Source organism: Lepidochelys kempii, chromosome 2 (genome assembly GCF_965140285.1).
Source record: "Lepidochelys kempii isolate rLepKem1 chromosome 2, rLepKem1.hap1, whole genome shotgun sequence".
Lineage (NCBI taxonomy): Eukaryota > Metazoa > Chordata > Testudines > Cheloniidae > Lepidochelys > Lepidochelys kempii.
The window spans coordinates 2,380,575-2,407,556 of record NC_136381.1 but is presented as its reverse complement, the minus strand read 5'-3'; the positions used below and the strand labels follow the sequence as shown (position 1 = coordinate 2,407,556).

Genomic DNA, 26,982 nt, shown 5'->3' with positions numbered 1-26,982 from the left:
CACGCTGGCGGGGCGCGGCGAGCAGCGGGACGCGGCTCCCGGCGCGGCGGGGCCCGCAGAGCCAGGCATGGGCGAGCGCGGCGCGGGCGGCTCCCGCCGCAGGCGGTCCGGACCCCGGCGGCCCAGCGCGGGCAGCCCGGCCGAGGGGGAGCCCGAGCGGGAGGCGGAGCCGCCCCGGGGGGGCCCGGAGCCGGCAGCGGAGCCCCCCGCGGAGAGCGACCCCGACAACTGCGGGGACTTCAGGTAAGGGGGGGCCGAGAGCCCGGGCCCCTCCCCCCGCGGGGGGGTCACGGGGCCCCTCCCCATGGGGCTCCTGTAGCTCGCCTCCCGCGGGGGGGCTGGGCACTAGGGAGGGGTCGATGGGGCCCCCATTGTCTGCCCCCCCGGTAGCCCGAGCCCCCACGGGGCCCCTCCCCACGGGCCACGGCCTCCGCGACTCCCCTTTGCGTGGGTCCAGGCCCCCCCCCACCCCCCGGTGTGCCTTTGGGGCCCTGTGCCTGGGGTCCCCCCCCACGGTGACCCCTTCCAGCTGGGGTGACGTCTGTCCTCCCTTCCAGCAATAGGACAGACCTCGTGCGGCCCCCACATGCCCCCCCCGGTCCCTAGCGGCCCCCCGCGCCGGTGGTCCTGTGAGGCCTCGTACCCCGAAGTCGGGCTCCCAGCCGCCCAACGCTGGCTCCCGGAGGGGCTGTGTGTGACCCTGACGTGAGGGTGGTGGGACCGGGCGTTCACTCTTGAGCCGAACGATGCCCGAGGCTGGCGGCGCCGTGTCGCCGCTGCCGCTGTGTGTCTGACTCACGCGGTTGTGCCCCCGGAGCAGATAACTGTGCCGGCAGATAAGCCCCGAGCATGGTTCAAGGCCCTTAATTAAAAGTCCCTCTGCACGGAGTAGGTTCGTCCCCGTGCTCTGACTGGGTCACGGGGTTGGTGTCTGACTGTGCAGTGCGTCTCCCCTCTTTGTTTTATGCCCGGCTTTCTAATCTCGGTCTTGCCTTGGCTGCTCCTCTTCGTGTCGTGTCCTGTGTGCGTCCTCTGTACTCCGCTCCCTTCCCAGCCTGCCCCAACAGGGGAGCACCGAGGCTCCTGCCTGGAAAGTGTGGTGAGAGGCGGGGAAGGGGGTCGGCCTTATAAGGGGTGAAGGATCAGCGTTGTGAGGGAGGCTGGCCCTGACTCCATCAGACCCCTTGCGGCCTCGCCCCAGCTGGACATGTTGCCATTCATCACTTTGTTTACCTTTTTCTGCCAGTTTCAGGCCACATGGCAACACTTGTATCCAGGCTAGCCTGCCTGAACTTCCCTGACATCGTATCCAATGCTGCCCTAAAGCCGGGCTGCTGGAACAGGGCTACTACCTTGCTCTTGCTCGCTGCTGGGTTTGATAGCATGTGGGAGGTAATGCCACTTGTCAGGCAGGAGGCCTTTGCTGTAAGGGGTTCCCAGGCCGCAAAGCGTGGCCCACATCTTAGTACGGGGCTGGTCTCTTGGGACCACACCCGGAGACCTACGCTCCCATACTGTGATGCTGGCATTTTTAGAGCCTCTTCTGTGTATTTATAACCTCCTCTCCTGCGAATTGGCACTTGTAACCAGGGAGGAGAAATCAGCATTGACTGGCCAGCTTTCCACGGCTCGTCATCAGGGAACCTCTCCAGGGGCTGCACCAACTGAGTGAGATTGTATCACTGGGTTGCTTGTGATGGTGGGGGACAGGGCTCCGCAACCCTGGGGCTCACTTCCAGTGCATGTCTTCCAATGAAGTATGCATCCGATGAAGTGAGCTGTAGCTCACGAAAGCTTATGCTCAAATAAATGGGTTAGTCTCTAAGGTGCCACAAGTCCCCCTTTTCTTTTTGCGAATACAGACGAACACGGCTGCTACTCTGAAACCAGTGTATGTCTTGTATTCCTAAAGCTCCTGCTTCAGGGCTTCAGCCAGCCATCAGCAGTGGTCAGGAAGGGATTCTCTCACCGCACCCCCCTGTGTGATGAAGCAGGACTGTTCTTAATGTTTCCTCTGAATATTGTGGGGGTGCCTCAGTTTCTCCTATGCGGTTCTTAAGTATCTAGGGGGTGGGGTAAGGGTGTATGATCGTTGCAGAGCCCTAGAGGGCCGGTGTGTGCAGAGGTCTGGACACAGAGAATGGCCGACACTCTGTTTCCTGGCAACTGATGGCCTGGGCCCTTCCCCCCTGCAAGGTGAGAGCTAAAGGGTTGGAGAACAAAGGAATCTGGTGACCTCCTGGCTCGGGGAAAGGGTCAAAGCCCAGAGGAGGAGGGGCTGGAGGGGGAGTCAGTTTGGGGCTGGCTGGGACATGGAGTGAAGTGCAGACATGGTTGTCTGGCTCACTGCCCCCCAAAATGGACCCATCTGAGGGGTCCTGTTCTCTGCACCTGCAAGCTCTGTGTTAGACCATGTTCCTGTTGTCTAATAAACCTTCTGTTTTACTGGCTGGCTGAGAGTCACATCTGACTGCAGAGTTGGGGGGCAGGACCCTCTGGCTTCCCCAGGACCCCGCCTGAACAGACTCACTGTGGGATGCGCATGGAGGGGCAGAGGTCAGACCCAGGAAGGTGGAAGCTGTGTGTCCTGCAGACAGTCTGCTCACAGAAAGGAGACTTTCCCAGAGTCCTGCCTGGCTTTGTAGGGAGCAGTTCCAGAGCATTGCCCGGGGACTCCGTGACACCCCCGCCCTGGTGTATTCTGAGAGTGTATCTGCTTTCTCTGAAGCCTCAGGGAGGGCCATGGCAGGAGATGGGACATTGGGCAGGGTGAGCCAGTGCTCGGAGCTAAAAGAAAAGGACTTGTGGCACCTTAGAGACTAACCAATTTATTTGAGCATGAGCTTTCGTGAGCTACAGCTCACTTCATCGGATGCATCTGAGCTGGCACCAAGTGTCCTCTCTTAGGTTCTTGCCTGGCTGGTTCTTGCTCACATGCCAGGGTCTCCTTGATCTATACGTGGGCATGGGAAGGGGAGTGTCTCTTCTCTGCTTTCCCCCCTGGTCAGACTGGCAGGGAACTCAGGGTGGGGGGTTGCCTTCCCTGTAGTGTGTGGGTCACTTGCCAGAATTAGCTGGGTGTCTCTCACTGAATCCATTCCCTGCCACTGTGGAGCTTCGGGCACCAGTGCCCCTTGGTCCCTGCTGTTCTCTGCCTGTGACACACACCAGTCTAGTCTGCTGTGGGTCTCCTCACCATAGCTGGGTTTAGGGTGCGGGTGGCCTGTGATGTGCAGGTCAGACTAGGTGATCTGGTGGTCCTGTCTGGCCTGACACTCAGCCTCTCAACCCTCCTGATAGTGCTGGGTGCCCATGGTGCTGGTCTCTGGATGTTAAGTGACTTTGTTCTCTTCTCTTGCTGGGTGTGAAGTCCGACTCCCTAGGGTGTTCTGTGAATTCACTAGTGGTGGGTGGGGGGAGGAGTTCCCAAACTGTTGGCACGAGCCTGTTTAAATGAACCGTTTCTTCCCAGGTCCCCAGACAGCATGGATGATGCCAGTTTTCGCTCTACAAAACGGCATCCTCCACTCAGTGTGACCTCCTAACATAGTGCGTGTGCGGTCATGCGGTGTGGAGCAAACGGGTGTCCTCTGCCCACCAGGGATTGCTGTGGCCCCCTCTGCTGATGGCAGGACCCCCTTGCCAAATGCTGTAGAGACCCCAGAGCGATGGGGGCTGTAGCTGTGCCTGACGGACCATGACAGTAAGGGCAAGGCTCCCGGCGTGGTCTCAGTTCTGACAACTGGCATGCCTGCCCTCTCCTCTCCGCCTCTCGCTCATTCCTGGCTTTGCTGGGTGATACAGCAGAACCCTGGGAGGTGTCAACAAGACTTGATTTGTCCCTTGAATTTCTCAAGGATTCCCCGAGCTGGTCTGTCAACGGCGATTTCAGAAGTTCTCTCCAAACTGTACAGATCCAATCTGTGCTGGAAACTGGGGCATCTCTCCTCCACCTTGTGGCCTGGGACAGTGGTACCAATAGGTGGCCTTCCTAGGGTGGGGACCCAACATGTCAGCTACTGTCCATTTACCCTCCATGCTGGTCTTAGTCCTGTCTCCCACCCCGCATGGGAGGAATCATCTACTCCCGCCCCCTTTCTGGGAGAGGGGAGTTTGGCTCGTATGCCTTTCTCAGCCAGCAGAGAGGCAGAGGGAGTGAATCTTGCCCTAAAGCAGAAATGCCAGCAGTGATCCAAGGCCCTGTCTCTTCCCAGTTAGTGTCAGGGAGGGAATGTGGGGAGGTGCAGTCTCAGACCCCACGGGCGTTAGAGATTTTACAGAGGGAGCATGAGCCTGTACAGCTGATGTAGGTGAGTTGCCTGCTGGAGGCTGACAATAGAACCCAGCTGTGAGGCTTGCTGCCAAATCTGGAGCGCAGAGAACAAAAGCGCATGACTGTATCTGCTGCTTCATCTTGGGCCCAAGCAGGCCGACTTGTGTGCAGGAGCTGAGCTGAACGTCTAGGATCGGTCTCACCGGGAGACCGCCGTGGCATTTCTGTAGCTAATTGCTGGCAGTAGTACCAAGAGGCTGCAGCCCAGATCAGGGCCTCACTGTCTTAGGCCCTGTGTGAAGGCAGCACCAGCCAGCCTCTGCTCTGAGCTCAGGCTGGTCTTAGGCCTGGAGAGAACAAGCGAGTCCCTCCTGGAGGGAGGACAAGTGACTGCATAGTTACTAGCCATGTGTACAGCTTGCTGCTAGCCTTCTGGAGGATTCCAAAACACGTCTCCCCTGGCCCCCATCACTGCAGTGTCTGAACCTCTCAACCGTTCCTGTCTCTCCTCCTGCCCCCTGTATGTCAGGGTTGGGCGGTTACCCCAGTGTGCAGCTGGAGAGCTGAGGCTTTGAGTAGGGGACTTGCCAAAGATCACCCATGGCCTGTGGTGGAGAGGGAAATTGAACCTGTAGCCCTAGGCTTGTGCCTGCACCACTGGGCCATCCCTTGTCACTCACTTTAACAGCTGGAAGCCCATATGGTTGTGGTGTTGTGGAATCAATGGATTAGACAGACAGTTGCCAGGAATGGTCTGGTTATTATGTAGTCCTGCCTTGAGTGCAGGGAATGGGACCAGCTGACCTCTCGAGGGCCCTGCCAGCCCTACACTTCTGTGATTCTATGTGGCTTGCTTCATCTGCCACTGAAATGCAGCCTTCTCTGGGGTGTTGCACGATGGTGTTTAACAGCACAGTGGAACACGCAGTAAAGAATCTTGCGTCCAAATGACACTGCAAGGGTGAGGGGTGGGGGGAGTAACCAGGGTTGGCATTCCCCTGGGAATTCAGGGAAACACTACTCCCTACGGATTGCCGTGGGGTCTCTTGAGACTGGTCAGATCGGCCGTTTTCTCATCTGAAAGACGGCAGCGCTAGCCGAGCAGTTCGGAGCACACCCGCTGTGATGCTGGCTGGCAGTCACCCACCTGCACCCCGGCGGCTCTCGATGTTCAATCCGGCACAGCCGCAGCCAGCTGCCGCTCTGCTCAGGAGCAGATGGAATCGCAGCGCAAGGGGGGACGCTTGCGGGCCACGGCTCACTTAAATGCCACGGTGTCACAGGGCTTGCAGCAGTGCGAGTGTTAGTTGTTGTAAGCCGCAGCCTTGACTGCCTTACCTGCTCCGCAAACACGTGGTCTATAACCTGTTCTCTCCTCGTGGCTGGCTGGCCACTTCCTGCTCTGATCAGGTTTGGAGAGCAGCCAGCTTTTAGAGCAGTCTCCCGTGCAGCATCTGGGGGCAAGGTTGAGCGTAATCTAACAGGGCACATAGATCCCCCTTGCTGGAGGTGCTGCTCCTGGCCACCTGTGGAGGAAGGTTGCAGGGAGAAGTGTCATTTCCTCCATCACCAGAGCTGAGAACTGACAATTCAGTGTCCCCTGGCTTTGCTGAGGGGGAGCAGTGGCCGGGACTCTGCCCTGAGGACTTTGCCCTCACCCCTGTGCTGTGCAGAGGAGGACCCCAGAGGGGGTGGGAAGCAGCCAAGACTCCAAGTGTCGCAGCCTGGCACTAAATGGTGCTGAGGTTAGTGGTAGAAGGGGAGCTAAATGTCTGCAACAAAGCCCAAGTGACTGAAATATGCCGTGCTGGGGTCTTCTGTCAGCCCCTTGTGCCACAAGCCTGGCTAGAGAGGCAGCCAGTGAGAAGAGCACAGGGGGCCCTTTGCTTCTGGGGGGATAAGGCCATTTCTTCAGCTGTTCAGTGTCTCTGCCTGTCTGGGACTAGAAATATGGGCATAGGGCAGGAAGGTGGGTGTCTGGGGGGTAGTAAGGCCTAACCTCAGGCTGGCCACTGGAGAAGTAGGCCTAGGCAGGAACAGAGCTAAACGTGTGGGGGCTGGCTAGTGCTGGTGGGCTCAGCTGACAATGCTGCGCAAGGCGAGGCGAATCCAGCATGCTCCATGAGGCCTGGGCGGTGAAAGGCTGATGGGTGGTCGGACTTCACTTCTCTTGGCAAGGCAGGCACTGCCTAAGGGCAACAGGGAACGGGTGTCGGGTACGAAGGAGCCATTCCTGCAGAGCCGCCTTCACAGGAGCCCTGGGGCATCTGCTCTGTGATGCCAGAAGCACCGGACTGCGGCACAGATGCCTGTAGTCCAGCCGGGAGAGAGACTTACCTGTGTCATGATCAAAAGAGCATCTGTTGGTTGGGTCAGCGGGTGCAGAGCCTGTTCGAGGATTACAGGGGAACCTCCACCCTGGAGAGCGAGTCCCAGCCAGGAAGGACCTAACAGGAGAGGAGTCCAAAACCCTACTGGAAGCTGCGGTGCTGAGGAAGGCCACTGACTTTCTAGCCTAGTGTGGGATCCTTAATCGTCTTACCAGGACAGTCCAAAAGAGTCCCAGCCCTGGACTTAGAGGCCTCTCGCTGTAGTTCAGGATTCCTAATCCCGTCCCCACCTGATTGTATCTTTCTGGCTCTGAATACTCCTTCGATGGCTCCCTGGGGACATACCCCACGTGCCGCACAGAACATGGGCACAGGTGATTAAAGGTGGCGTGTCTGTGTCCTAGGATGCCTGGGCTCCACTTCAACCCTGGAGACGCACTGACTCGGAGCAAGTTCTGTGCCTCTGGCTTTGGCTCTTAAGGAGCAGACACCAGCTCTAGAAATGTCAATTCAGTCTGACTGAATTGTGTCTAAAATAGCAACCAGAGTGCACACAAGGGGGTCGGTTTGGCCATCTAATAGAGGTATCGTTCTGTACAGTCAGCCAGACACTCCTCTCCCTGGTTGGGTGACTACCCAGACTAGAGGTAAATCTCTTCCCTCCTCCTGCACTCACTGCAGCCTTTACTGCCCCGGCTCTTGCTCACATGGGTTAGCCTGCCACTGCAGGAGAAAGTTGAGTGTCTAAATTTGGTTCAAACCACATCTAATTTCAATGGAAAAACCTTGTAGGGCTCTAAACTGGCTACCGCTCCTCGCTGCTGTGTCCTAGACCCGCAGTGGTGGCTCTGTGTGGCTGTTATGGAAAGGCAAGTCCTCATCTGGCCTCTACCAGTGTAGAGAGGGGCCTGCTGTCTGCCTTCCCACAGTCCCTGGCTGCGTGCATCTTTCACCGAGCCCTGGATGGTGAGAGAGCAGGCAGCAGCATAGCGTTCAAACGCAGAAGAGTTCCTGAGTGTTGGACCAGGAAAAGGGGTGAGCTGGATCGAACCACACAAATCGGAGTCTGAACTCCCAGCAGCCGGCAGACTCTCACTTGTCAGTCTCTCTCGCTCCTAGTAAGAGGCTCAGCAGGGCCCTTAGCAGTGGCGAAACTCGATGGGATATCCCTGCCTTAATCCTGGGGATAATCCCAGCTCAAGTACTTTTAGGTAAGGTGATACAGAAGTCAGTTCCCTGCCAGTCTGGCTTGGGCAGAGACTTGATGCCAAATTCTGGCCCCAGCTGATCTTAAAACCCTTGCCCCTGGCCAGGTAGCTGCCATGAGCTGGGTTTCCAGCAGACTGGGGTGCCCTGGGCAGGCGGAATCACTGGCCCCAGTCGGATTCCTTGTGCAAGCACAAGAGCCTCTAGCTGCTGCTTCTCGTCTGACCTGTGACTCTCGCTATGCAGGACACTTTGGAAGTCCTGGCTCTGCCGACCAGTCCCATGGCCTATGCTGTGCAGGCCCAGAGTGCCAGCCCCATGGCAGGCACGCCCCGCCCTGAGGAAAGGGGGCCATTCCCCCACCACAGGCTACAGCTCGGCTAGTGGTTACCCACGTTAAATACTGCACCCCTGTGAAAGCCCTGTCCACACGACTCAAACAAGCCTTGCAACCTCCTGGGGCTGGGAGGCCTTGAATCAGCACGATACCACCTTGGGCATCTTCCAGCTACGTGGACCTGTTTGACGTGCAGCCTGGAGGAGGGGTCTGGCTGCTTCCCTAGAGCCGTGACCGCGGCACGTTGGGACTGGGTACCACCGTACTCCCGTAGGGCCTGTGCTGCGTGTGGCCGTGTATCCTGGTCCCTGCAGCAGCTCCCTTGGGTGGTGCAGACCTGCCCCGGTTTGCCGCCTGGCGCCCGCACTAACAGCAGTGCGTGGGGTTCACTAACACTGTTGGTGAAACTCCTCTCCAGGGCTGGGCTTGCACGTAGAGTGGGGCTCCCAGGGGAGGGAATAGCGAGCTCTGTCTCACCGCCTTGCTGCCCAAGCAGGGCTCCGACAGCTGGCCTGTCCCCAGGACGGGATAGGGACAAGCATCCCCAAGCCATCACTGATGTGGATGGGGCTCTCTGTGGTCCGGAGCAGGCTGACAGCCAGTGAGCGGGAAGGGTCTTGCTCCTGCTTCCTATTGGCTAGTGGCACGCTCCCCTCCCCGCTCCAGCCCAGTGAATGGCTCCTGAGGCTGGCCAAGAGGCTTAACCCAGTAGCTTAAGAGGTTGTGATTAATGTTAAAGTAACAGACTCCTTGCTTAATCTCTGGGCGTCGGTGACATTGTACGGGTTACGCAAGGGACCGATTGTGTATGGGGTGGGAGAGAGGTGCTTGGCCATGGGTCGCTGCCCCATTGCAGGGGACTGGCCACCCTGAACCTGCAGGAAACGGCACCCTGCTGTGCTGCTTGCTCAGATCTCTGGCAACTCCTGCAGCGACCGGCGCGAGCGCGGCTCTGTGGAGTAGCTGAGCACTTTCCAGCGGTGTACTTAGCGGGGTGACTGATCTGCTGTGTGCGCTCCCGTCTGCTGGGGAGCAGCGCGTGCCGTGCGCGGTCTTGCACAGGTAGAGATTTTGATGTCTCTGCTGCTGTGTATGTCAGCAGAGGTTGGACCGAGCAGCACCTAGAGCAGAAGGTGGGGAGTTTGGGGTGGAGTTCGTTCTGCTCTCCGGAGATGGCGGCTGTCTGGCTGCCCCAGCGTGGTCCAGATTCCAACCTGTTGGGTTAGCGTGTGGCCTCCAATGTGCAGGTCGCACAAGATACCTGGTGGGTGCTTCAGGCCTCAATCTGACCCAGAAAAGTCTAAACCTCTTGTGACCATTCCTTTAGCTTCCTGGTCCTCCACTCCTGGAGCTGCCCATGAAGCTCCCCATGGGTGTGACTAGCTCTGTGGTCCCTGGGGCAGGTTCCAGTGGCCTGCAGGGCTATGTGGTGGCCAGCTCTCGTTACCAGCTGGGCCATGCCAGGAGAGGGCAATAGCTCCCTCACTCTGCACATGAGCGGTAGCTGTCGTGGTCACGGGTTGGCCTGGGGGATTGGGAATGGGAGGGTGATGTCCCAGTAGGACGTAGCTTGCCCGCATTGGAAGCTGGAGTGCTGTGACACACGCTGAAGGATGCCTGCAGCTGCTGGGGGCTGGAGCCAGCAGTGGGAAGGGGCTCCCTTGGGAAAGGTGGGGTCCTCGCCTGTCACTGGGGCTTGGATAATCTGCTAGGGTCTCTGACTTCTCCCTCCAGGTGTCACAAGGCGCAGGAGTCTCTGCTCAGCTCGTCCAGTGGGTACAGCAACTACCGAGGCATCCTGAACTGGTGTGTGGTCATGCTGGTGAGTGTGAGCCGTATCTGGGCCGTTCGCACTGCGGGAGGTGGGGGACAGCTTCTCCCCACCGTGCCATGGTGTTACTCCTCCAGAGTGCTGAAGGCTGGTGGCTTGGCTTGGCACCTGGGGGCCAGCCTGGCTCTCTGGCACCTGCTCCTCTGCGTGCTAATGCCCAAACATGCTGGCTGGGGCTCCCCTGTCTTGTGCAAGAGACTGCTTTCACGGAGCAGAGCAGCTGGCCACGAGCCAGCTAGCCGCTGCACCTGTAACAGCCTAGCCCAGCCCTCGGCGCAGGGCAATTCTCGACCAAATTGCACCCAAGTGGGTATCAGCAGCAGTGCAGTGATGGAGCCTGTCTGCACGCAGGGGACTGCTGAGGAGCCGTGCAGCAGCTGAAGGTAATCTCCTGCAGCCCAGACCCACTCCGGCAGGTTTCCGAGCTCGTTCGGGGAGTTGTGTGACTGTCAGGAACAGGTGACAGCTCGCAGCAGGTCCGGCTGAGGCTCTTCAAGTTACTGGCTGTTCCTGGCTGGCCTCATGGGAGATCACGAGCTCTTGTGACTAGAGCGAGGGACTAAATCAGGCCCCACTAGGCTCTAGTCTCCGTTCCACCACTGATTTGCTGGGCGCTGGGAAAGCCCCATCCCCTCTGCCTCCACTTGGTGATCTGGACAACGGGGGTTAATACCCACCCATGCTGAAAGGGTTTGACACACAGCTGCCAGTGCAATCCTGCCTCGGGTCTGTGCGTGGGCCACATCTGAACACTATCTGGAATCTCGCGTTGCTTTGAACGTTCTCTCCCCCGGTCCGTGTAGGGGCTCTACGGCCCCGAACGCCAGCTGCGTGGCGTCCCACACAAGTACAATGCTGAAGTCTGCAACACAGTTCAGCTCGCATGGTCTCCCCTGGGGGTCACATCCCTGGCTGTGCACATGTCGAGTGTTGGGACTGAAGGTGCCCCTGTGACAGAAGCCAAGGGCTGGAGCTGTGCTGAGGCAGCATTTGACTATCGGCTCAGCCCCAGGGCTTGGGGATGGGGTGGGAGGACCTGGAGGGGGCCCAGTCAAGGACTAATCTAGCCAATGAAATGGAGCATCCAGAGGAGCACTGGACAGGGCTGCTGTCCCCTAGCCCATAGGGGAAAGCTAGCTCCAAGGACCTCTCACCACTACAGTTCAGCTCTATGCGAGTGCAGCATGGGGGCCAGGAGCCAGTGATGTTGGCAAGGAGCCACAGCTTAATCCTTAGACTCTTGCATAACATGGGTCAGTGGATCCTTGTGCAAGAAGGGCCAAAGGCCAGCAGAGCCGGTGAACACCAGGCTTAGGCCTGTGGGATCCCGGCTTGGCACACTAGCAGGGGCATGGCTGGCCTGGGCAGAGCAGCACAGCTGAGGCAAACAGCATGGCGGGGGAAGTGAGGGCCAGCGCCCCTTCCCCCAGGCTGCAGCTCTGCAGCCAGGACAGGTGCACTGGGGCCCTGGTTAATCCAGAGTCTGGGTTTAATTTGATTCCCCTGGGAAAGGGAGCAGAAGAGACGTGGCTCTCTATTGTCGTAGAATTCACACTTGCTCGTGGCATGGAGCAAACTCCCCGTTGCTGTGTACAGTGGCAGAGCTGTCAGGCCCCAGGGTCAGCCCCATCCCTGGGAAGGGGACCCTGCCTTGTATGTCCTACTGGCCCAGTGAACTAGTGAGTGCTCCGCATCTGACTCCACCCCGACCTGCTGCCACCCTCCCTGCCCCAGCATCTCCTCCTCCCTGGTGGAACGGCCCTGGGCTCCATAATGGGCACAACTGTCTACACCTGCTTCAGCACCCGACTGCCCCTCTTCCCCAGCAGCCAATGGCCTCTGACACCTGCATTGGGGCCTCTGGTTTCTCTAGTGGCCTCTGACTCAACCTGGGCCCAGCTGGGATCCAAGGACCATGACTGCACCCAGTGGCCTAGCAGGACTTTGATCCCTGCCACTGTGTGCCTGAACCAGCCTGGCAGCTGCATAGATGGGATCTCCTGCTAGCCCCTGAGGAGCTGCTAGAAGAAACACTTGCTGGCTGAAGGCCTCTGACCCTTTCCAAAAGGGACTGGGGAGTGCGGAGAAGCCGGGATCTGCAGTAATGTTGTGGCCCCTTATCTTGCTCATGACTCGCATCCTGTGTGAGCAGTAGCCCTTGCATCACAGGGCGAGAAGTCAATACAAGCGTGCCCGTCTAGATTGGGCCACCGTGGAACAGGAGGCGGGGAGGAGGGAAGAGACTCTTGCCAGATCTGGAAATGACCGTGCAGCAGTTACAGAAACGCCTTCCTGACCGCGCAGGGCCAGCAGTGGAGGCTGTTAACCCTCAGTTCCTCAGGCACGTGAAGTCTCCTGGCTGTGGGGGACAGAACATGTTCTGTAGCTTCCCACCCCAGACCCGACCAGCCAAGCAGAGCCAGGGCAGACTCCAGAGACCCATGTCCCTGTGCTGGACGAAGCTGACTGGCTTTCTGGCCAGTCCCTTCTACACAAACCCCTGCCTATGCTGGGATTCTCCCCAGCCCCAGTCTGGGGGCTGCACCTAGACCTGACTGACCCCTGCGAGGCTGGGTACAATCACCCAGCCCTGTGGCCTGGAACGTGCCGGGGCAGCCGTATTGATCCTACGACAGGAGTGTAGCCTGGGAGACCCCTGACAGCCCGCTGTTGTGGGGAGGAGAGGTGGAACAGCCTGTGGGGTCTCTCCTGGTGAAGGGGGGTGAGGCTCGAGCTCTTGCAGGGTTTGCCTGTCTCCTTCTTGCCTCACAGGTGCCCTGTGGCAGGAAACTTGGTGCCTAGCCAGTACGTGCTCGCCCGCAGCAGGGTGCTTTGTGCCAGGGCTGCTTGTTCCCAGTGGCTCCCCAAGCAGCTGCGGTAACCAGCCCTCAAGCTACTGGCATGGCGCCCGTCCCTGTTGCTTCACTGCCTGGTGACCTTTGGCTATGTGAGTGCCGAGCTGAAACTTGAGCAGCAGCAGGGTGGGGCTGGAAGGGCGTTGGAGCGGCTGCATTCGTAACCGACTTGGAGCTGGCAAGTGACTGGCTCCAGCAGGGTAATCCCTGTGCAGCAAGGCACCTTCGTGCGGTTAGGAAACAAGGGAGAGCTCAGAGCCGAGGAAGCCTCTCCAGGCAATGAGCTGCAGTGCAGGTTCCCGGGGCTGGCTGCCAGAAGGGGCTGGGGGGTGGCTCCGAGGTCGGCTGTCGAAAGTGGCTGTCCTCTCCCAAGTCAGAACAAACAGGGAGCAAGTGTGGGAAGAGTCTGAACTCCCAGTTGTGCAGGGGGGGACTCGGTGCCTTTGGGGAGGAACCCGGCCGCATATGACCGTGCCCAGCCACCCTGCCCGAGTGTAGGAAATGCAGAAACACGCGCTTGCTCAAAACTTCCTGAACTCCTGGGGTAGGTACTGTCCTGGAGCAGGCTCTGGCTGAAGTGCCGTGTCTTGGGCACTGGCAAACCGGCCAAGCTGCTGCTCAATATTGGGCAGCCAGGTTCCACAGGGCTCAAATGCCCCAACCTGACTCTGGGGCCACATCTCCCCTCGGGGCTCTGATCTCGCTCAGCTGCCTGCCTGGGAGCCAGCAAACGCTGGGCCTGTCTCCCAAGCCGCTGGAGGGGGCAGGTCCCTGCCCCCCAGAGAACCGTGGATGGCCTGGTTTGCACCCCATGGACCCAGCAAAGGTGCCAGTCACTTCAGTCTGTGACTTGCAGTGTGGGCTCTGCTGCCCTCCATCGAGGGGGCAGGGCGGGATTTGACTCGTATTCTGGCGGGCTCTGCTGGGCACAGCATAGCTGCACCCCAAGCTTGCAGTGAGACCCGCTGAGGCCTGTTGGCTACTTAAACTTGTTGCCCTGTAAGTGGGGATTGTGGGGCTCCCTTGGGCCTGACCCCATGCCCTGCGGAGCAGCCTCTGAGGCTCCACTGAAGGATTGGGGCCTGTTACCAAGGAGCTAGCACCCAGCACTCCACAGCACCGGCGAGGCCTGATTGGCACCAGGGACAGACCCGTGGCCAGACAGCTGAGGTCCTGCCTGGCATCGACTGAGCTTGCAGGGGCAAAGGCCTGTCTCTTCTGGGGGGCAGGATGGGAGAAGAAGGGAGCCCGGTGCAGTCAAGAGCAGCAGGCTGCTCTGGGATGCTTCTCGGGGGTGAGTCTCTCTGAAGGGCAGTAACAGGGTCTAACCCCCCGTGCCCCTCCCCAGCCTGCCACTGGGAGTCTGGATCCGAGCCTACTGGAGGCCCTGTCTGCTGAGCCGAGCCCTGTGTGGAATCCTCCCCCTTTCCTTCCGGAGCCGTGCGCAGGCTCCGAGTTCCAGTCACTCCCTGAGTAACCCTGGCTCCTTCTCTTCCAGGTCTTGAGCAACGCCCGGCTCTTCCTAGAAAACCTCATCAAGTAAGTGCTGACCCCTGCTGCTCTGCACCAGGGCCAGGCTGCGGGGGGTGCTCTGGCTGGGCAGGGGCTGGCTGCAGACACGCTCCCACAGCAGAGCATGATGGGACCCGATCACTGATGGGACGAGCAGCAGGGGCTGCTGAGTCAGCTGCTCACAAGTTCTGTCACGAGCTAAAGGTGACCCACAAATCAGTCCCCCTGCCCTGGGTCCTGCCAAACCCCTTCTCCCTGCCCGCCTGAGCCGCACACCAGACAGAGCAGTCATGCCATATGGGGCGCGCCACCCCGGACCGGCTCTGGACGCCGTGTGGGAATGAAGCTGGAGCGCAGGCTCGGAGCGGGGCCTTGCTCTGGGGTGGCCCGGACCAGCGGATGGTGCTTGACAGGGTCCTGCCTACACTAAGGGTGCAGACTCCAGAGCTCCTGGCGAGCTGCTGCAGAGCCGCCCTGAGTGTGTCGTGGCTGGTCCCCCTACACACTCCACAGGGCTTGGGAGCGAGGTGGGAAGGTCCGAGGGGAGTTGGGAGCTCCCTGTACCAAGGCCTAGAGGAGAGGGTCTGTGCTCAGGGTGCATTCCGCACTCGGCAGCGATCTCTGGGTGCTCGAGCGCCCAGACAGCACTGTGCCCTGCCCAAGCTTTCAGGGCAGGGCCTCGAGCAGTGACCCTGCTCAATGGGACCCTTCTCCCGGCCCTGGCTAAGCTCTGCCTCAGGCCAAGGGCCCTGACTCCTGTGCCCGGGAAACGTCTCGGTAAGCACCAAGGCCAGGCAAGGGATTGGCAAGTGTCTGCATGCCTCCTAGGAGCATGGGCTGGCTTGCCAGCCCTCCTCCGCCCTGGCACCCGGCGGAGGCAAGCGCATGGCTCTACGCTGGCACCTGTTGGTATTGGTGCCCGAGGGGCAACCTGCTCCCTGCCGGCGTGGGGCTGCACAACTAACCCAGCCTGCTGGGTGCTGAGCTTGAGGAGATTTGACCTTCAGCCCCCAGGGCCTGGACCCTGTAGTGCTGGTCATGGACAGTGAGGTCTGGCCGCGTCCCCCCAGATACCTGGCATGGGCCCAGGCAGTGTCCCCTTCTGCCAGTGCCCCGTCCGCCTGCTGCCCCGGGGCTTGGGAGCCTACCCCTGCAGTAGCCGGGGCCACCATGCGCATGCTAAGGGCACGGGTGCCACCACGTGGTACTAACATGTACTGCAACTTCTGAAAGCCGCTCCCCATTCTCACCTGTCGGAGGGCCAGGCCCCTTGCCCCCTCCCCGGAGTGGGAGCTCTGACAATACATCATGGCGCTTTCCTTACATCTGCAGCTTGGGACCGTCCCAAGCGCCACTCCGGCCTGTAAGTTCTCATCCTGGGTCACTAACAGCCAGCGGCTGCGTGGGCTGGGCCAGTCCCCCAGGCTGAGTGCAGGCTTGGAGTCCCGCTTTGGAACTGGGCCGGGCCTGGCTAGCAAAAGCCACAGCCTCTGGGTGTTGCTGGGCCTGGCAAAGTGCTCCGTGTTCCCATGCCCATCAGGACTGTATGGGAGACCACTGCAGACTAGCCCCGAGATGGGTTCTGGTGGCCTGACACCCAAGAGGAGTTCTGGGAGAAAAGCCAGCCCCTCTGAGCAGGGGGGAGAGCCCCTTTCCCATGCCCAGACTTCTCACTAATCTCTTCCCGAAGGCTCAATGCTTTCCAAAGGCTCCTGAGTGCTAACAAGTAGCTGTGTTAATGGCTGGAGGCCTCCACCTGGAGGGAACAGGTGGCGGCTGAGGGAACGAGCCCTGGGGCAGAGGTCCTGGTGGAGGATGTTCTGGGGATGCCGGCAGTGCGTTGCTCCCGCCTGTTGTATGCCAGGCGTGGGCCAGGGCTGAATGGTCCATGTCTGTGGCTGGTGGGAGGAGTGGAACCACTCTCCATACAGGGACCTGCTGCTGACAGATCCCTGGCATAACCGGACGCAGCTCTTCCACATGGGCTGAAGCCACCCGGGCACCAGAGCCCCGAGCAGCACGTCAGACCAGTGCTTCCCTCTGGCTCACCTGAGACACGTTTCTCCTACAGATACGGTATATTGGTGGATCCAATCCAAGTGGTCTCCCTGTTCCTGAAGGACCCCTACAGCTGGCCCTCCTTGTGCCTTGTCATTGGTGAGTCTGCAAGAATCCCTGCCCAGTGAGCTGAGATGGGCCCCATGGGAGCTGGCTGCCTCCTCCCTGAGCAGTCTGGAGATGGGACAGGCCCGCGGGACCCCCCAGCCCATCCCCAACAGGCCAGGGCAGGGTTGGGCCCTTCAGAGGGCTCTGTCCAGCCCCTCAGCATCACCAGTGTTGGGGCTCTTGCTCCCCAGGGGGGTCACAGCCTGACAAACCCATGAGGAAGGCCCTCCTCCTAGCTGAGCCTGCTCGAGCCCTAGGCCTGCCCTTCATTCACCAGCTGCTGCTCCCACGGAGCAATCGGTGCCCAGATCCTGTCCCCTCCTCTCCTGCCCAGAGCACTAGCGGGGGGGTCCAAAGGATTTGTCCACCTTCCATTGCAAGCGTTCACGCGAGGGCTGGGCCCTCTGCGGTTAACCCACCTGACCTTGCAGACAGTCTCCTCCACCTGCCTCTTGGTGCTGAGCTTGGACAAATGCTGCCAGAAAGCTCCGTTGCTGGGAATGAGATCCTTGGCTCGTGTGGGGCAGCCTGGTGTCTGGGCAAGATGCGCCTTTAACCACATCCATCTCGGACCTGCTCCTGGCAGCTGCATTGGCCTTCTCTTCGTTCCCAGTCCGTCGCTAGCTGTCAATCACCTGTCTCGAGCTGGCAGGGCTGGACTGGGCTGGTTGCCGGTGTGCTCTCTGGGGTCCTTCGGGGACACAAGTGCTGTCACGAGGGAAGGTCCTGAGCCAGAAGGAGCTAATGTTGCCTAGGATGGGCGCAAGAGGTCTCCCTAGAACGGCCTGCAGTAGCGATGCAGGGGGCCAGCTCCTAGCCTCTGCCCTCTCCTTGCTCAACCCCCTCCCTTCTCCGCCCCGAGAGTAGAGCTGAGCGCTCTGACAAGCCACGACCCCTGTTCTGGGGGCGGTGGGACTCCAGGGACGCTGTGAACCCCTCTCTCATGGCATCTCCCAGTGCCTTCCTGCTCCCCCGAGCCTCCTGTCCAGTCTCTACTGCCCTCGTGCCGGGGTCGCCCTTCCTGACCCTGTGCACTGGCTTCCTATCTGCTGCCCTGCGCTGATCCTTCAGCCTGCTCTCTGAGGCTCCGCAAGGAGCAAGGCAGCCGAGCTGGATGCAGCATATCGCCAGCTCTTCACAGCCGAGCTGGGAACTTGAGGCCGTCTCCTCCTGCCCCTGGGCCCGGCTGCTGGCAGCAGGCCCTTGCCTGGCAGTGATCAGAGGTCTCCAGTGCCCTGGGCGACGGGACTGGGTGCGCTAACTGTCTCTTTGCTTACAGTGGCCAATGTGTTTGTGCTGGCTGCTCTGCACACGGAGAGACGCCTGGCAGCGGTGAGCCCCTTCCTCCTGGGCTCTCTTGGCCACGCACGGGTCACACTTATCCGCTGTGGCTGCGGCTGCTGGGCTGCTCTCAAGCCTGTGGCCGGGGAAATGGGAGTCTCCAAGCAAATGCATGGGTGGAAGGGGACTTGAGGATAAGAGCAGGATGATCAAGACTGGTCCTCTGACACCAGGCTGCAGGCATGGCACTGACAGGCCAGACTAGGGGGGCTCAAACTGGGCCCAGTGAGCCCCCGAGGGAATCCCCTGGAGCGCTTGGGAGGGAGGGAGGCTCTGGACTGGCCTTTGCACCAGATGAAGGGGGTGCCCTGCTTTGTCCTCAGTCCTGAAACCAGTAAGTGTCTGTGGAGCACTGACTGGAGCCATGCTCTGCCCTGGCTCCATCTCCTATGGGCATCCAGTGGCAGCCTTATGCTTGTTACTTGTGGGGTGGGAGAGCAGCCTGGGGAGAAGTGAGCGGGGGTTAAGCTAAACCTGACAGGTGGAACAAGCCCTCAGGCTGCAGCCCCAAAGCCCCCACTCCCTGGCCTGGTCTCCAGCAGCTGCTGTGTCAGCATCTCCCAGCACAACTGCCCGCAGGCCCGGGGAGCAGTGCGTGGTCTGTGCTGGGCCCTGCTCGGAATACCTCTCCCCAGGGGATCTTTGGGAGCAGAAATCGAACCAGGGCACCTCTCCTTCTCAAAGCCTGAGCCCAGGGCCGCAGCCGCTAGGGGGTCAGCAGCACTGTGGGGCGCACTAAGCTGCAAGTGCGTTCTGGGCCTGGCCTGTCTGAGGGGCCGTGGGGCATGTCCCAGGGAGGGAGCGGCTGCTGTGATTCCTGTTCCCAGGTGGCCGCCCCGGCACCTAGCTCTGGCGGAAGCCACAATGGGGCCTGCAGCAAAGCAACCGGGCGGAGGGTGCATGCTGCCTTTTCCAGCTGTGCCGTGCCCCTGGGGCAAGCAGAGGGGAGAGCTGGTCCGTCATGGGGGGGGGGGGGCACAGGAAGGGTAGGACAGAGGGTGCGGGGCTGTTGTACTGGCCTCATGGGTCTCCTGGCTCCCCGCAGGGCTCCCTCTCGGAGAAAGTCGGCACGGCCCTCCATGCATTCAACCTCCTGACCATCCTGTGTTTCCCAGCGCTGGTGGTTCTGATGGTCTCCTCCATCACTCCAGGTAGGTGGTGGCCCCTCCTGGGCCCTGGCGGTCAGCGCTGGCTGCCTTCGGACATGGGCTCGCACTGCAGGGACCCCTGGGATACTGGGGTCTCTGGGCTCGCCAGGCAGGAGCAGGGTCAGCAGCAGCCTGCTCTGACCTCGACTCTGGTGGACTCTGGGGCTGGGGGCCCCTAGGGACAGGCTGACCCGGGTCTCTCCTCTCCACTGTGTTAGACACTCACTAACCAGGGTGGGGCGGGGCTGGGCAGGGCCGGAGAGTTGCCTGGGGAACGCCGTCCCCGCAGCAATGCCTCCCGGGTCGCTCACGCTCCTGGCCTTGTCTCTCCCCAGTCGGCGCAGTGTTCACTCTGTCCATCTACACCATCCTCTTCCTCAAGCTTTTCTCCTTCCGGGATGTGAACAAGTGGTGCCGAGCCCGGGGCCGGGCAAAGGCTGGGCGCGCGTGCTCAGGTGAGCTCCGGTAGTGGGAGGCACAGGTGGTGGGCCGGTGGCTGACGCTGTGAGCTATGCTACCCCGCGTGACATGCTGCTGTGGCCTCCGCTTTGCCGGGAGGGTTATATTGCACGCTAGTGAAGACCCCCTCTCGGGCTTCACCGCCAGGTCTCTCTGTCTCGATGCACGAGCGCGGGGCTTGCCCGTTCCAGGAAGGGGAACAGACCTGGCCACAAATGGCTCTGCAGAGATTGGCACGGCGGCTGGCTTTGCCTGAGTGCGACTGCCATCTCAGCATGGGGGTCTCTGCTCCCTCCCATGTGACTGCCCTCCTCAGGGCGTGGGGCTGGTGAGTCTCAACCGCAGCCCTGCTGCCAGCTGCCTGGCCTTCAGGCTAATGGCTCTTCTCTCATCTTCCAGCTTCTGGGCCGAAGAAAGCCAATGGGGAGGTGGCGCAGAGCGGGGTGTACTATCCAGCTAACCTGACCTATAAAGGTAACTGGCCCTGGGTAACTGGCCTGCAGCGTGGGGACAGTAGGCTGGGAGGTGTTTCTTGCCTAACACACCTGGACTTCTCAATTCTCTCCCAGAGCAAGGGCTTTTTCAGTAAGACCCTGCTGAAATCCCAGGGCGTGCCAGCTGGCCATGGGCACTGATGGCTGTGTGGAACTGGGCCCAGATCTCCGTCTCGGGAGCACAGGAGGCCAATTCAGGCTGGGGAGCACAGGGCTAACAAGAGTCACCTCCCATCTCTGCCACAGTGGGACAGTGACCCAGTTGACGGGCTGCTCGCCCCTATCCGCAGCCAGCCTTCCCTCACCTGCTGGGAGAGCCCTGCTGAGGGTTTAGTGCCTGGGCGTCCCTGAAGGCAGTGGCCCTGCTCCATAGGGCTGTCCCAGGAGCTTGCTGACCCCCTGTACCCACCTCACCCGTGGTCGCTCTGGGCAGGCGGTGTCCATGCTGCTTGTTGAGAACCTCAGTGACTCTCTGCAGGGGCGCTGGGCCTGTCCCCGGGGTGACGCTGCTGGTCTGTTTCAGACATGTACTACTTCCTGTTTGCTCCCACGCTCTGCTACGAGTTGAACTTCCCTCGCTCGCCCCGGGTACGCAAGCGCTTCCTGCTCCGCCGGCTCTTCGAGATGGTAAGGCAGCCTCGGGCCCAGCTCCGGCCTGGATGGGGGCGCTGCGTCCTGCTCGGAGCGCTGGGCCAGTGACAGTCCCCCTGGCTCGGCAGGCGCAGATCGTGGCCGGCCCAGCCCCTGCTCTCCTTCGGAGAGCAGGACAGAGCTGGCCGATGGGAGGGCTGGCAGCGGGTGGCTGCTGCTACAGCGCTGACTCTGCTCTGGAGAGTGGGCTGAGGCGGGTTCAAGGCTGGTGTCTCAGCAGAGGTCCCTTGACCAGGCCCTGGGGGTGGGTGGGGAATGCCCGTGGCTGTAAACACCCCGTTGTCCTAGCTGGTAGACAGCAGCATGCCCACTGGGGGGCGGACGGCCTTCGTGCTTTGGGGAAGGACACACCCCTCTAGCTCAGCAGATTCAACAAACCCGGCGTTGCTCCAGGACGCCCATCTCCCAGAGCAGGTTCCTGGCGTGGTCTGTGTGCTGCCATGGTGGGACACAGGCAGCAGGGGCTGGCTCAGACCAGTGTGGCCTGGTGCCCGGCATGCCAGTTCAGTGGGGTGGGCACTGAGGGGCCCATAGGCCTCATGGGCCTGTCTGCCAGATCCCTCCAGCATCTGACCGGCCAGGCATCCTGCATGGGCCTGTGCTGTGCAGGGGAGGGGGCCTGGCTGATCTCACCACTGCTGCCTCTTTGTCTCTAGCTCTTCTTTATCCAGCTGCTGGTGGGGCTGATCCAGCAGGTACGTGGCTGGAAACGGAGGTGAGGTGGTAGCCAGGAGCCCGCGGCCGCCCGCCATTGCCAGGCGGGCGTAGCCTGCGGCTGACGCAGCTCGCGGTGCCGAGGGGCTGGTGCAGAGCGGGCTGCGCTCTCCTGGCTGAATCGAAGCACGCAGACGCTGCACCATGTGACCGTCACAGGGAACGGACTCGTTAAGAACTGAGCAGATGCTGGTGTCTGGTGCGGTGGGGTGGACCCCTTAGGAAAGAAGGGCAGACACAAGCTCCCTGATGAGCATCTGTGGCCAGTTTCAGAGTAACGAAGTCGGCTATAGGCCCCGGTGGCATGTGGGACTTCAGGTGAGCATGCCATGGGGCAGGCTGGGATCGGCCAAGCAGCGGGGCTGAACGGGGACAGGGACAGGCGCTGTCTGGTGGGTGACCTACCAAGCAGGTAGTGACCACAGCTGACCGTGCGGGATGCCCCGGATCTTGGGGTGAGGGGCAGGCTTGAGGGCTTGGTGCTCTGGGCGGGAGCAGCCTGACTGTCTAGAGCTAAACTTCTGCTTTCAGTGGATGGTCCCCACGATCCAGAACTCGATGAAACCTTTCCGGGTGAGTGACCTGCCTCCCTTTCACTGTCCGGTCCAGGCTACTGACTCCCTCCCCGCAGCTCCTCAACTCCTGCAAGATCCCTGTTGTGCATCTCTCCTCTCCTGCGGGGCCGTGGGAATGACCCCTCGGTGGGCAGGAGGCAGCTGTCTTCCCCCTCTGGGGTTCCTGGCCACAGCTGGGCTCACGTGGGGCCCCACAAGGGGCGGCACCTCAGAGCTCTGTGGAGAAGCTTCATGCCGTACCGCCGGCTGTGCGGTGGCCTCAGCTGGCCGGGCTTGAAGGCCCCTCTCCCGGCTGGTGGCCAGTGCACTGGCTGACCCGTGGCATGCCCCACGGAGGGTGCATGCTTCCTTTGCTGTGTGCGCACTGAGGCTTGCGACAGGTCAGCAGGGACCCCATCCCTTCCCACCAGTCTGGTGCCTACACAGGCCTCGCCCCTGACAGAACCAGGCTGTGGGCGCCTGTATCTGGGAGGGGGCAGGTGGAGTCCTGAAACCAGCCTCTTCTCCGCCCCCTGCCCACTTGTCCTGGCCAGCTGGGACTGATGCGGAGCTCTCCTTTCAGGATATGGACTACTCGCGAATCATAGAGCGCCTCCTGAAGCTGGCTGTGAGTACTGCCGCTAGAATTCGCCTCATACCTCGGGGGCTGGGGACATGGGAGCCTTCCTGAAACCGGCTCCCAGCATGGTCTGGCTCAGCAGAACCTGCTCTTCTGTCCCCCTGGCCTCTCATGGGCAGTGGCTGGCAGCAATGCCAAGGGGCGGCTGGCTCAGCTCTCTAGCAGGGAATTCCCTGGAATGCCTCTGGTATGAGCTGATTCTTGGTGTCCGCCAAGGGCATGTGCTTGGTCTGTTCAGTCTGTTCCTTTCTCTGGGCAGGTCCCCAATCATTTGATCTGGCTCATCTTCTTTTACTGGTTCTTCCATTCCTCCCTGAACGTCCTGGCTGAAGTGATGCGGTTTGGCGACCGGGAGTTCTACAGGGACTGGTGGTGAGCAGTGACCCATTCGGGGGGCCCATGATGGGGGAGCTGTTGCTTAGCTCCAGACAGCTGGCCCCAGGCCCATATCCCCTGCAAGGGGGGTGGGAAATCTCCTTGGACTCAACTTGCTATTGTGGCCAGCTGCAGGGAGCTGGTGGCAGAAGACTCTAGCTGCTGTCTCATCCCTGATGGGAGGCGGGGCTGTTTAAAGCATGTAGCTATGTAGAGAAGCCATGTGGTTTCACTGTGTAGCCCCTGTCCAGCTACCCACCCCCTTGAGTCCCCTGAGCCTGGGAAGATGCTAACATAACACTTCCAGTGCCTTCCTGCTGGGCTGGGAGCCCTCCAAGGAGCATGTGCGGGTGCTGCAGGGAAGGGGAGCTCCTGGGCTGGAGGAGGTACCATCCCATCTCAATGGTCTGTGCTGAATACCTCAAAGTTGGGGGGGGAACCACCTCCAGCTGCCTCCTCGTGCCACTGTGCCATTGACCAGGTCCCCCTGAAGCATAAGGGTTCTGTGGTCATAGCCTGGCTCCCCGGAGGATGGTGGTTGCGTGTCGCTGTCCTCTGAGATCCTGCCAGAGGCCACAGCCCAGTCATGGGGGGTCACTCAGGGTCAGTCTGACCCCAGCGGACCATGTTGTCCCTGCCCGGGGACCCCCTGCCCGCACTAAGAAAAGGAGGACTTGTGGCACCTTAGAGACTAACCAATTTATTTGAGCAGCCAGACCCGCCTGGGAAGCCAGGCGCATGGGAGCTGCTGGACAAACCCTGCGGGTATTAGTCTGAGCGGCAGCTGACAATCAGGGTTGTACTTGGGGTCCCTCTGCCCCTTCCCCTCGTCTGGCTGAACATGACTGGCCAGGCAGCAGGGGGTGCCCTTCCCTCAGCCTGGTCCAGCCGGGTCTCCCGGGACAGGGCTGCTGTTAAATGCACTTCCCGAACCTGTCCGCAGCCGTAAACAGACACGCCTGCAAGGTCTGCAGCTGGGCTCTTGACCAAAGCCCGCCTCGGGGCTAGCTGGGGGCAGAGGGGAGTGGGGGGGCCTGTGAAAACTCACCTGCCCCAGCTGCTGGGCCTCTCGCTGGGGAGTCCTACGTGGCCCCACGGTGCTGACGTAGTGACAGTCCCCGCCCTGACGGCGTATGACAGGCTGTCGGGAGCTGACTGGCTGTCGGGAGCAGCGGGGCTGTGCTGTTCCCAGGTCTCCGGCGTGCCCACGGCTGGCAGGTTGTTGATGCCGGTTCTCTCCCCCAGGAACTCCGAGTCCGTGACGTACTTCTGGCAGAACTGGAACATACCGGTCCACAAGTGGTGTCTCAGGTACGGCTCCCCATGGGCTCAGCGCGGGCCTCCCAGCCCGACTAGAGAACACCCTGAGCTGGGCCCGGCAGCAGCAGGCTCCTGCTGGGGCAGTCGGCAGGGCTGATCAGCGTGTGAGGACGCTCCTGGAAAGGGGCAGCTCCGAGAACCTAGTTCCTTGTTCTCACCGGGCGGGGAGATGCTCCCAAAACTCAATAATCAGCTGCTGCTGCCTAGTTAAATAGCCAGTGCTGCTAACCTGGGCTTTCCCGACTGCTCTGCTCCCAGCCCTGCAGGGCCCACACGGTAACTCCTGATCTTGTGTTCTAGGCACTTCTACAAACCAATGATCAAGAGGGGGGTCAGCAAGTGGACCGCCCAGACTGCAGTGTTCCTGGCATCGGCTTTCTTCCACGAGGTTGGCACCCTGGCTTGCTCCCTACGTGGGAGGGAGGGGACTCTTTGCGTCGGCTGTCGGTTTCAAGAGTTGCATAAAAGGAACGCTCATGGCCTGACCGGGGGGAGGGTAAAACTCAAACAGCAGCCTTCCCACCAGCCTGCCCTCAGCGGGACAACCAGCCACAGGGCGAGCCCTCGGTGCAACCGCACCTCAGTCTGTGTGCTGTCCGTGGGAGGAGAGGGGGGGGCTGCGGACAAGGCAAACTCTGCTCAGCGCTGTCCCCACAGGGACTGCTTCCAGGGGTCTCGTTCTGGGCAGCTGGTTCTAGGCTGGAGCAGTGCTCTGGCTTTGCCATCTCCTGGGCTGAGTTGGGTACCCATCCTGGGGAAGGGAGGACACGGGGCGGGTGGACTGCGGGTAGCAGGCTCAACCATCCCTCCCCACCCCTAGCTGTGGGGGTGGATCCTGGAGGGTGAGCAGTAGCAGCTCCTCACCTTGTGGGGCTTGATGCAGAATCTTCTCTCCTCCAGTACTTGGTGAGCGTGCCCCTGAAGATGTTCCGGCTGTGGGCGTTCATGGGGATGATGGCTCAGGTAAGACCTGGGAGGTAGGGAGGTCACCTGCCTCCTTGGGTTTCTGATCCTTCAAGGGAATCTCCATTCTGGCATGCTGGAAAACAGCTCGTGCCCAGGGGCCTTCTCCACTGCACCAAACCGCATGGAACCGTAGGGAGACACCTGCCTAGTGTAAATCTGTTGGCTCGAGGCAGTTGACAATGCCCATGTGTCTTCTGTAGCTGCCTCATTCAGTGGCTCCTTCCCAGTGCTCTGGCACCCACCACCACCTTTGGACCCCTGGGCCATATAATGGGGCCTGTCTGTTTTGGTTTTTTTAAAACCTCCCCTCACATGGTATTTGTGCTCTGTTCTGCCCACTTACTCGGGTTGTGACAGCCTGTCTTTGAGGCTTGGAGTCCAAGCTCTGACTGCTCCTCCCCCCAGATCCCGCTGGCCTGGCTTGTGGGAAGGTTCCTCAGAGGCAACTATGGGAATGCAGCTGTATGGATCTCCTTGATCATCGGGCAGCCGATAGCCGTCCTGATGTACGTTCACGACTACTACGTGCTCAACTATGAAGGCAGCCAGTAATGCATGTGGACTCCCTGTTCCTCCCTCTCCTTCCGGTGGTTGGCAAGGAGCCAACCAGGGGTCAGAACCCCCCACTTCCTGCTGCTCTCCGGAAGCCTCTGCGACCGACTGTAACACCAGCACGTGTGCGGAGATGTCACTGTCTAAGGAAGCTGCCTTGTCTTTTTATATGGGTGTGTAATCAATGGGGATGACTATTTTTGTGAATTGAATGTTGGATCAATGCAATATCCTCCCGTGAGAAGCACCAGAGAGGAGGAAGGGCCCTCCAGGTGCCACTGGCCCCTTCTCTCTCATCACTGGTGTTAACGCTCAGGATCAGATTGTTGAGAGGGCATTTCCCAGGCTCCTTTAACAGGGTGTTCAGGGCAGAGTTTAGGGCCTGCCCAAGGCAGCGCCAACATCTTCTGAGGCCCTCTGGAGAGCTTGGCAAGCTGAGCCTTCAGAACGTGCTTCTGCACCGACCGCCTCTAGACTGTTCCCTCAGTCTTGGCAATAGGAGATGGGGCTGGTCAGCAGCAAGGCCTGGGCCTCCATGTAGGGTGTCAGAGCTTTAATGTGGTGGCTCCTTTGCTCTGACCGGTGCAGAGAGGCAGCCAGCCAGCTGGGAGCTGCTGTGTTTAGGGCACTTTAAAAGGACTTTCACTGAAGTCTCAAAGTTTGTTCCCATTCCATCCCATGTCCAGACGCTCTGGCTGCCTCCTCTTTAAAAGGCAGCTCTCGCAGAAGGGTCTCCCCCTCACGCTGATCCTGCAGCCCTCCTGGGAATCCTTCATGGTACAGCCTCTCCCTTGGGCTGGCCCCTGGCTGCAGGACCAGCAGATGGCACTGGGCTCCTCAGGCATGCATCAGTACTTCCTGCTTCAGCCAAGGGGAACCAGGAGCTGCCTGCTCTTGTGTGAAGCTCCCTGTGTAGGGGAGTCATGACAGTTGCCTCTGGTTTCTGTACTGTGCACAGGTTCCACTTGGGCTCCTCTTGGAGGCTGCCGTAGTCCGTCCTCAAGCACTCCAAGTGCTAGGTGAAGCCTCCCAGGTGGCTGCATGGCCCTCCATGGCTGTGCTGTTTGGAGGTGTGACTCTGAGATGGCAGATGCAATCTGGATTTGTGTTGAATGTCCCCTTCAGGGGGCCATGACCTGTCCATGCAGGGGCCATAGTACTGTGTGGGCTACCCCTGTCTCCAAAAAACTTGCCTGCCCTTGCAACTTCTGACACTGTCTGTATCTGCCAAACCGTGAATAAAGCATCTTTTCCAAAA

At 60.5% G+C, this 26,982-nt stretch overlaps 1 protein-coding gene across 1 annotated transcript; it reads left to right on the top strand.

Moving 5' to 3' along the window:
- On the top strand, positions 1-26,982 carry DGAT1 (diacylglycerol O-acyltransferase 1). The gene is made up of 17 exons (XM_073329857.2): positions 1-243; positions 9,881-9,968; positions 14,331-14,371; positions 16,416-16,501; positions 17,790-17,842; positions 18,897-19,002; positions 19,335-19,454; positions 19,858-19,932; positions 20,476-20,579; positions 21,260-21,298; positions 21,849-21,890; positions 22,455-22,499; positions 22,771-22,883; positions 24,132-24,197; positions 24,507-24,594; positions 25,107-25,169; positions 25,578-26,982. Exons 1-17 carry the CDS (start codon positions 68-70, stop codon positions 25,722-25,724), a joined length of 1,452 nt encoding a protein of 483 aa, XP_073185958.1. The 5' UTR covers positions 1-67; the 3' UTR covers positions 25,725-26,982.

What these genes read in the sequence shown, in the direction of transcription:
- DGAT1 (XM_073329857.2), top strand. Translation starts at nt 68, where the DNA reads ATGGGCGAGCGCGGCGCGGGCGGCTCCCGCCGCAGGCGGTCCGGACCC. An exon ending in CGGAGAGACGCCTGGCAGCG is followed by an intron (nt 17,843 to 18,896) that starts GTGAGCCCCTTC and finishes GGCTCCCCGCAG; the next exon opens with GGCTCCCTCTCGGAGAAAGT. An exon ending in TGGTGGGGCTGATCCAGCAG is followed by an intron (nt 21,299 to 21,848) that starts GTACGTGGCTGG and finishes TTCTGCTTTCAG; the next exon opens with TGGATGGTCCCCACGATCCA.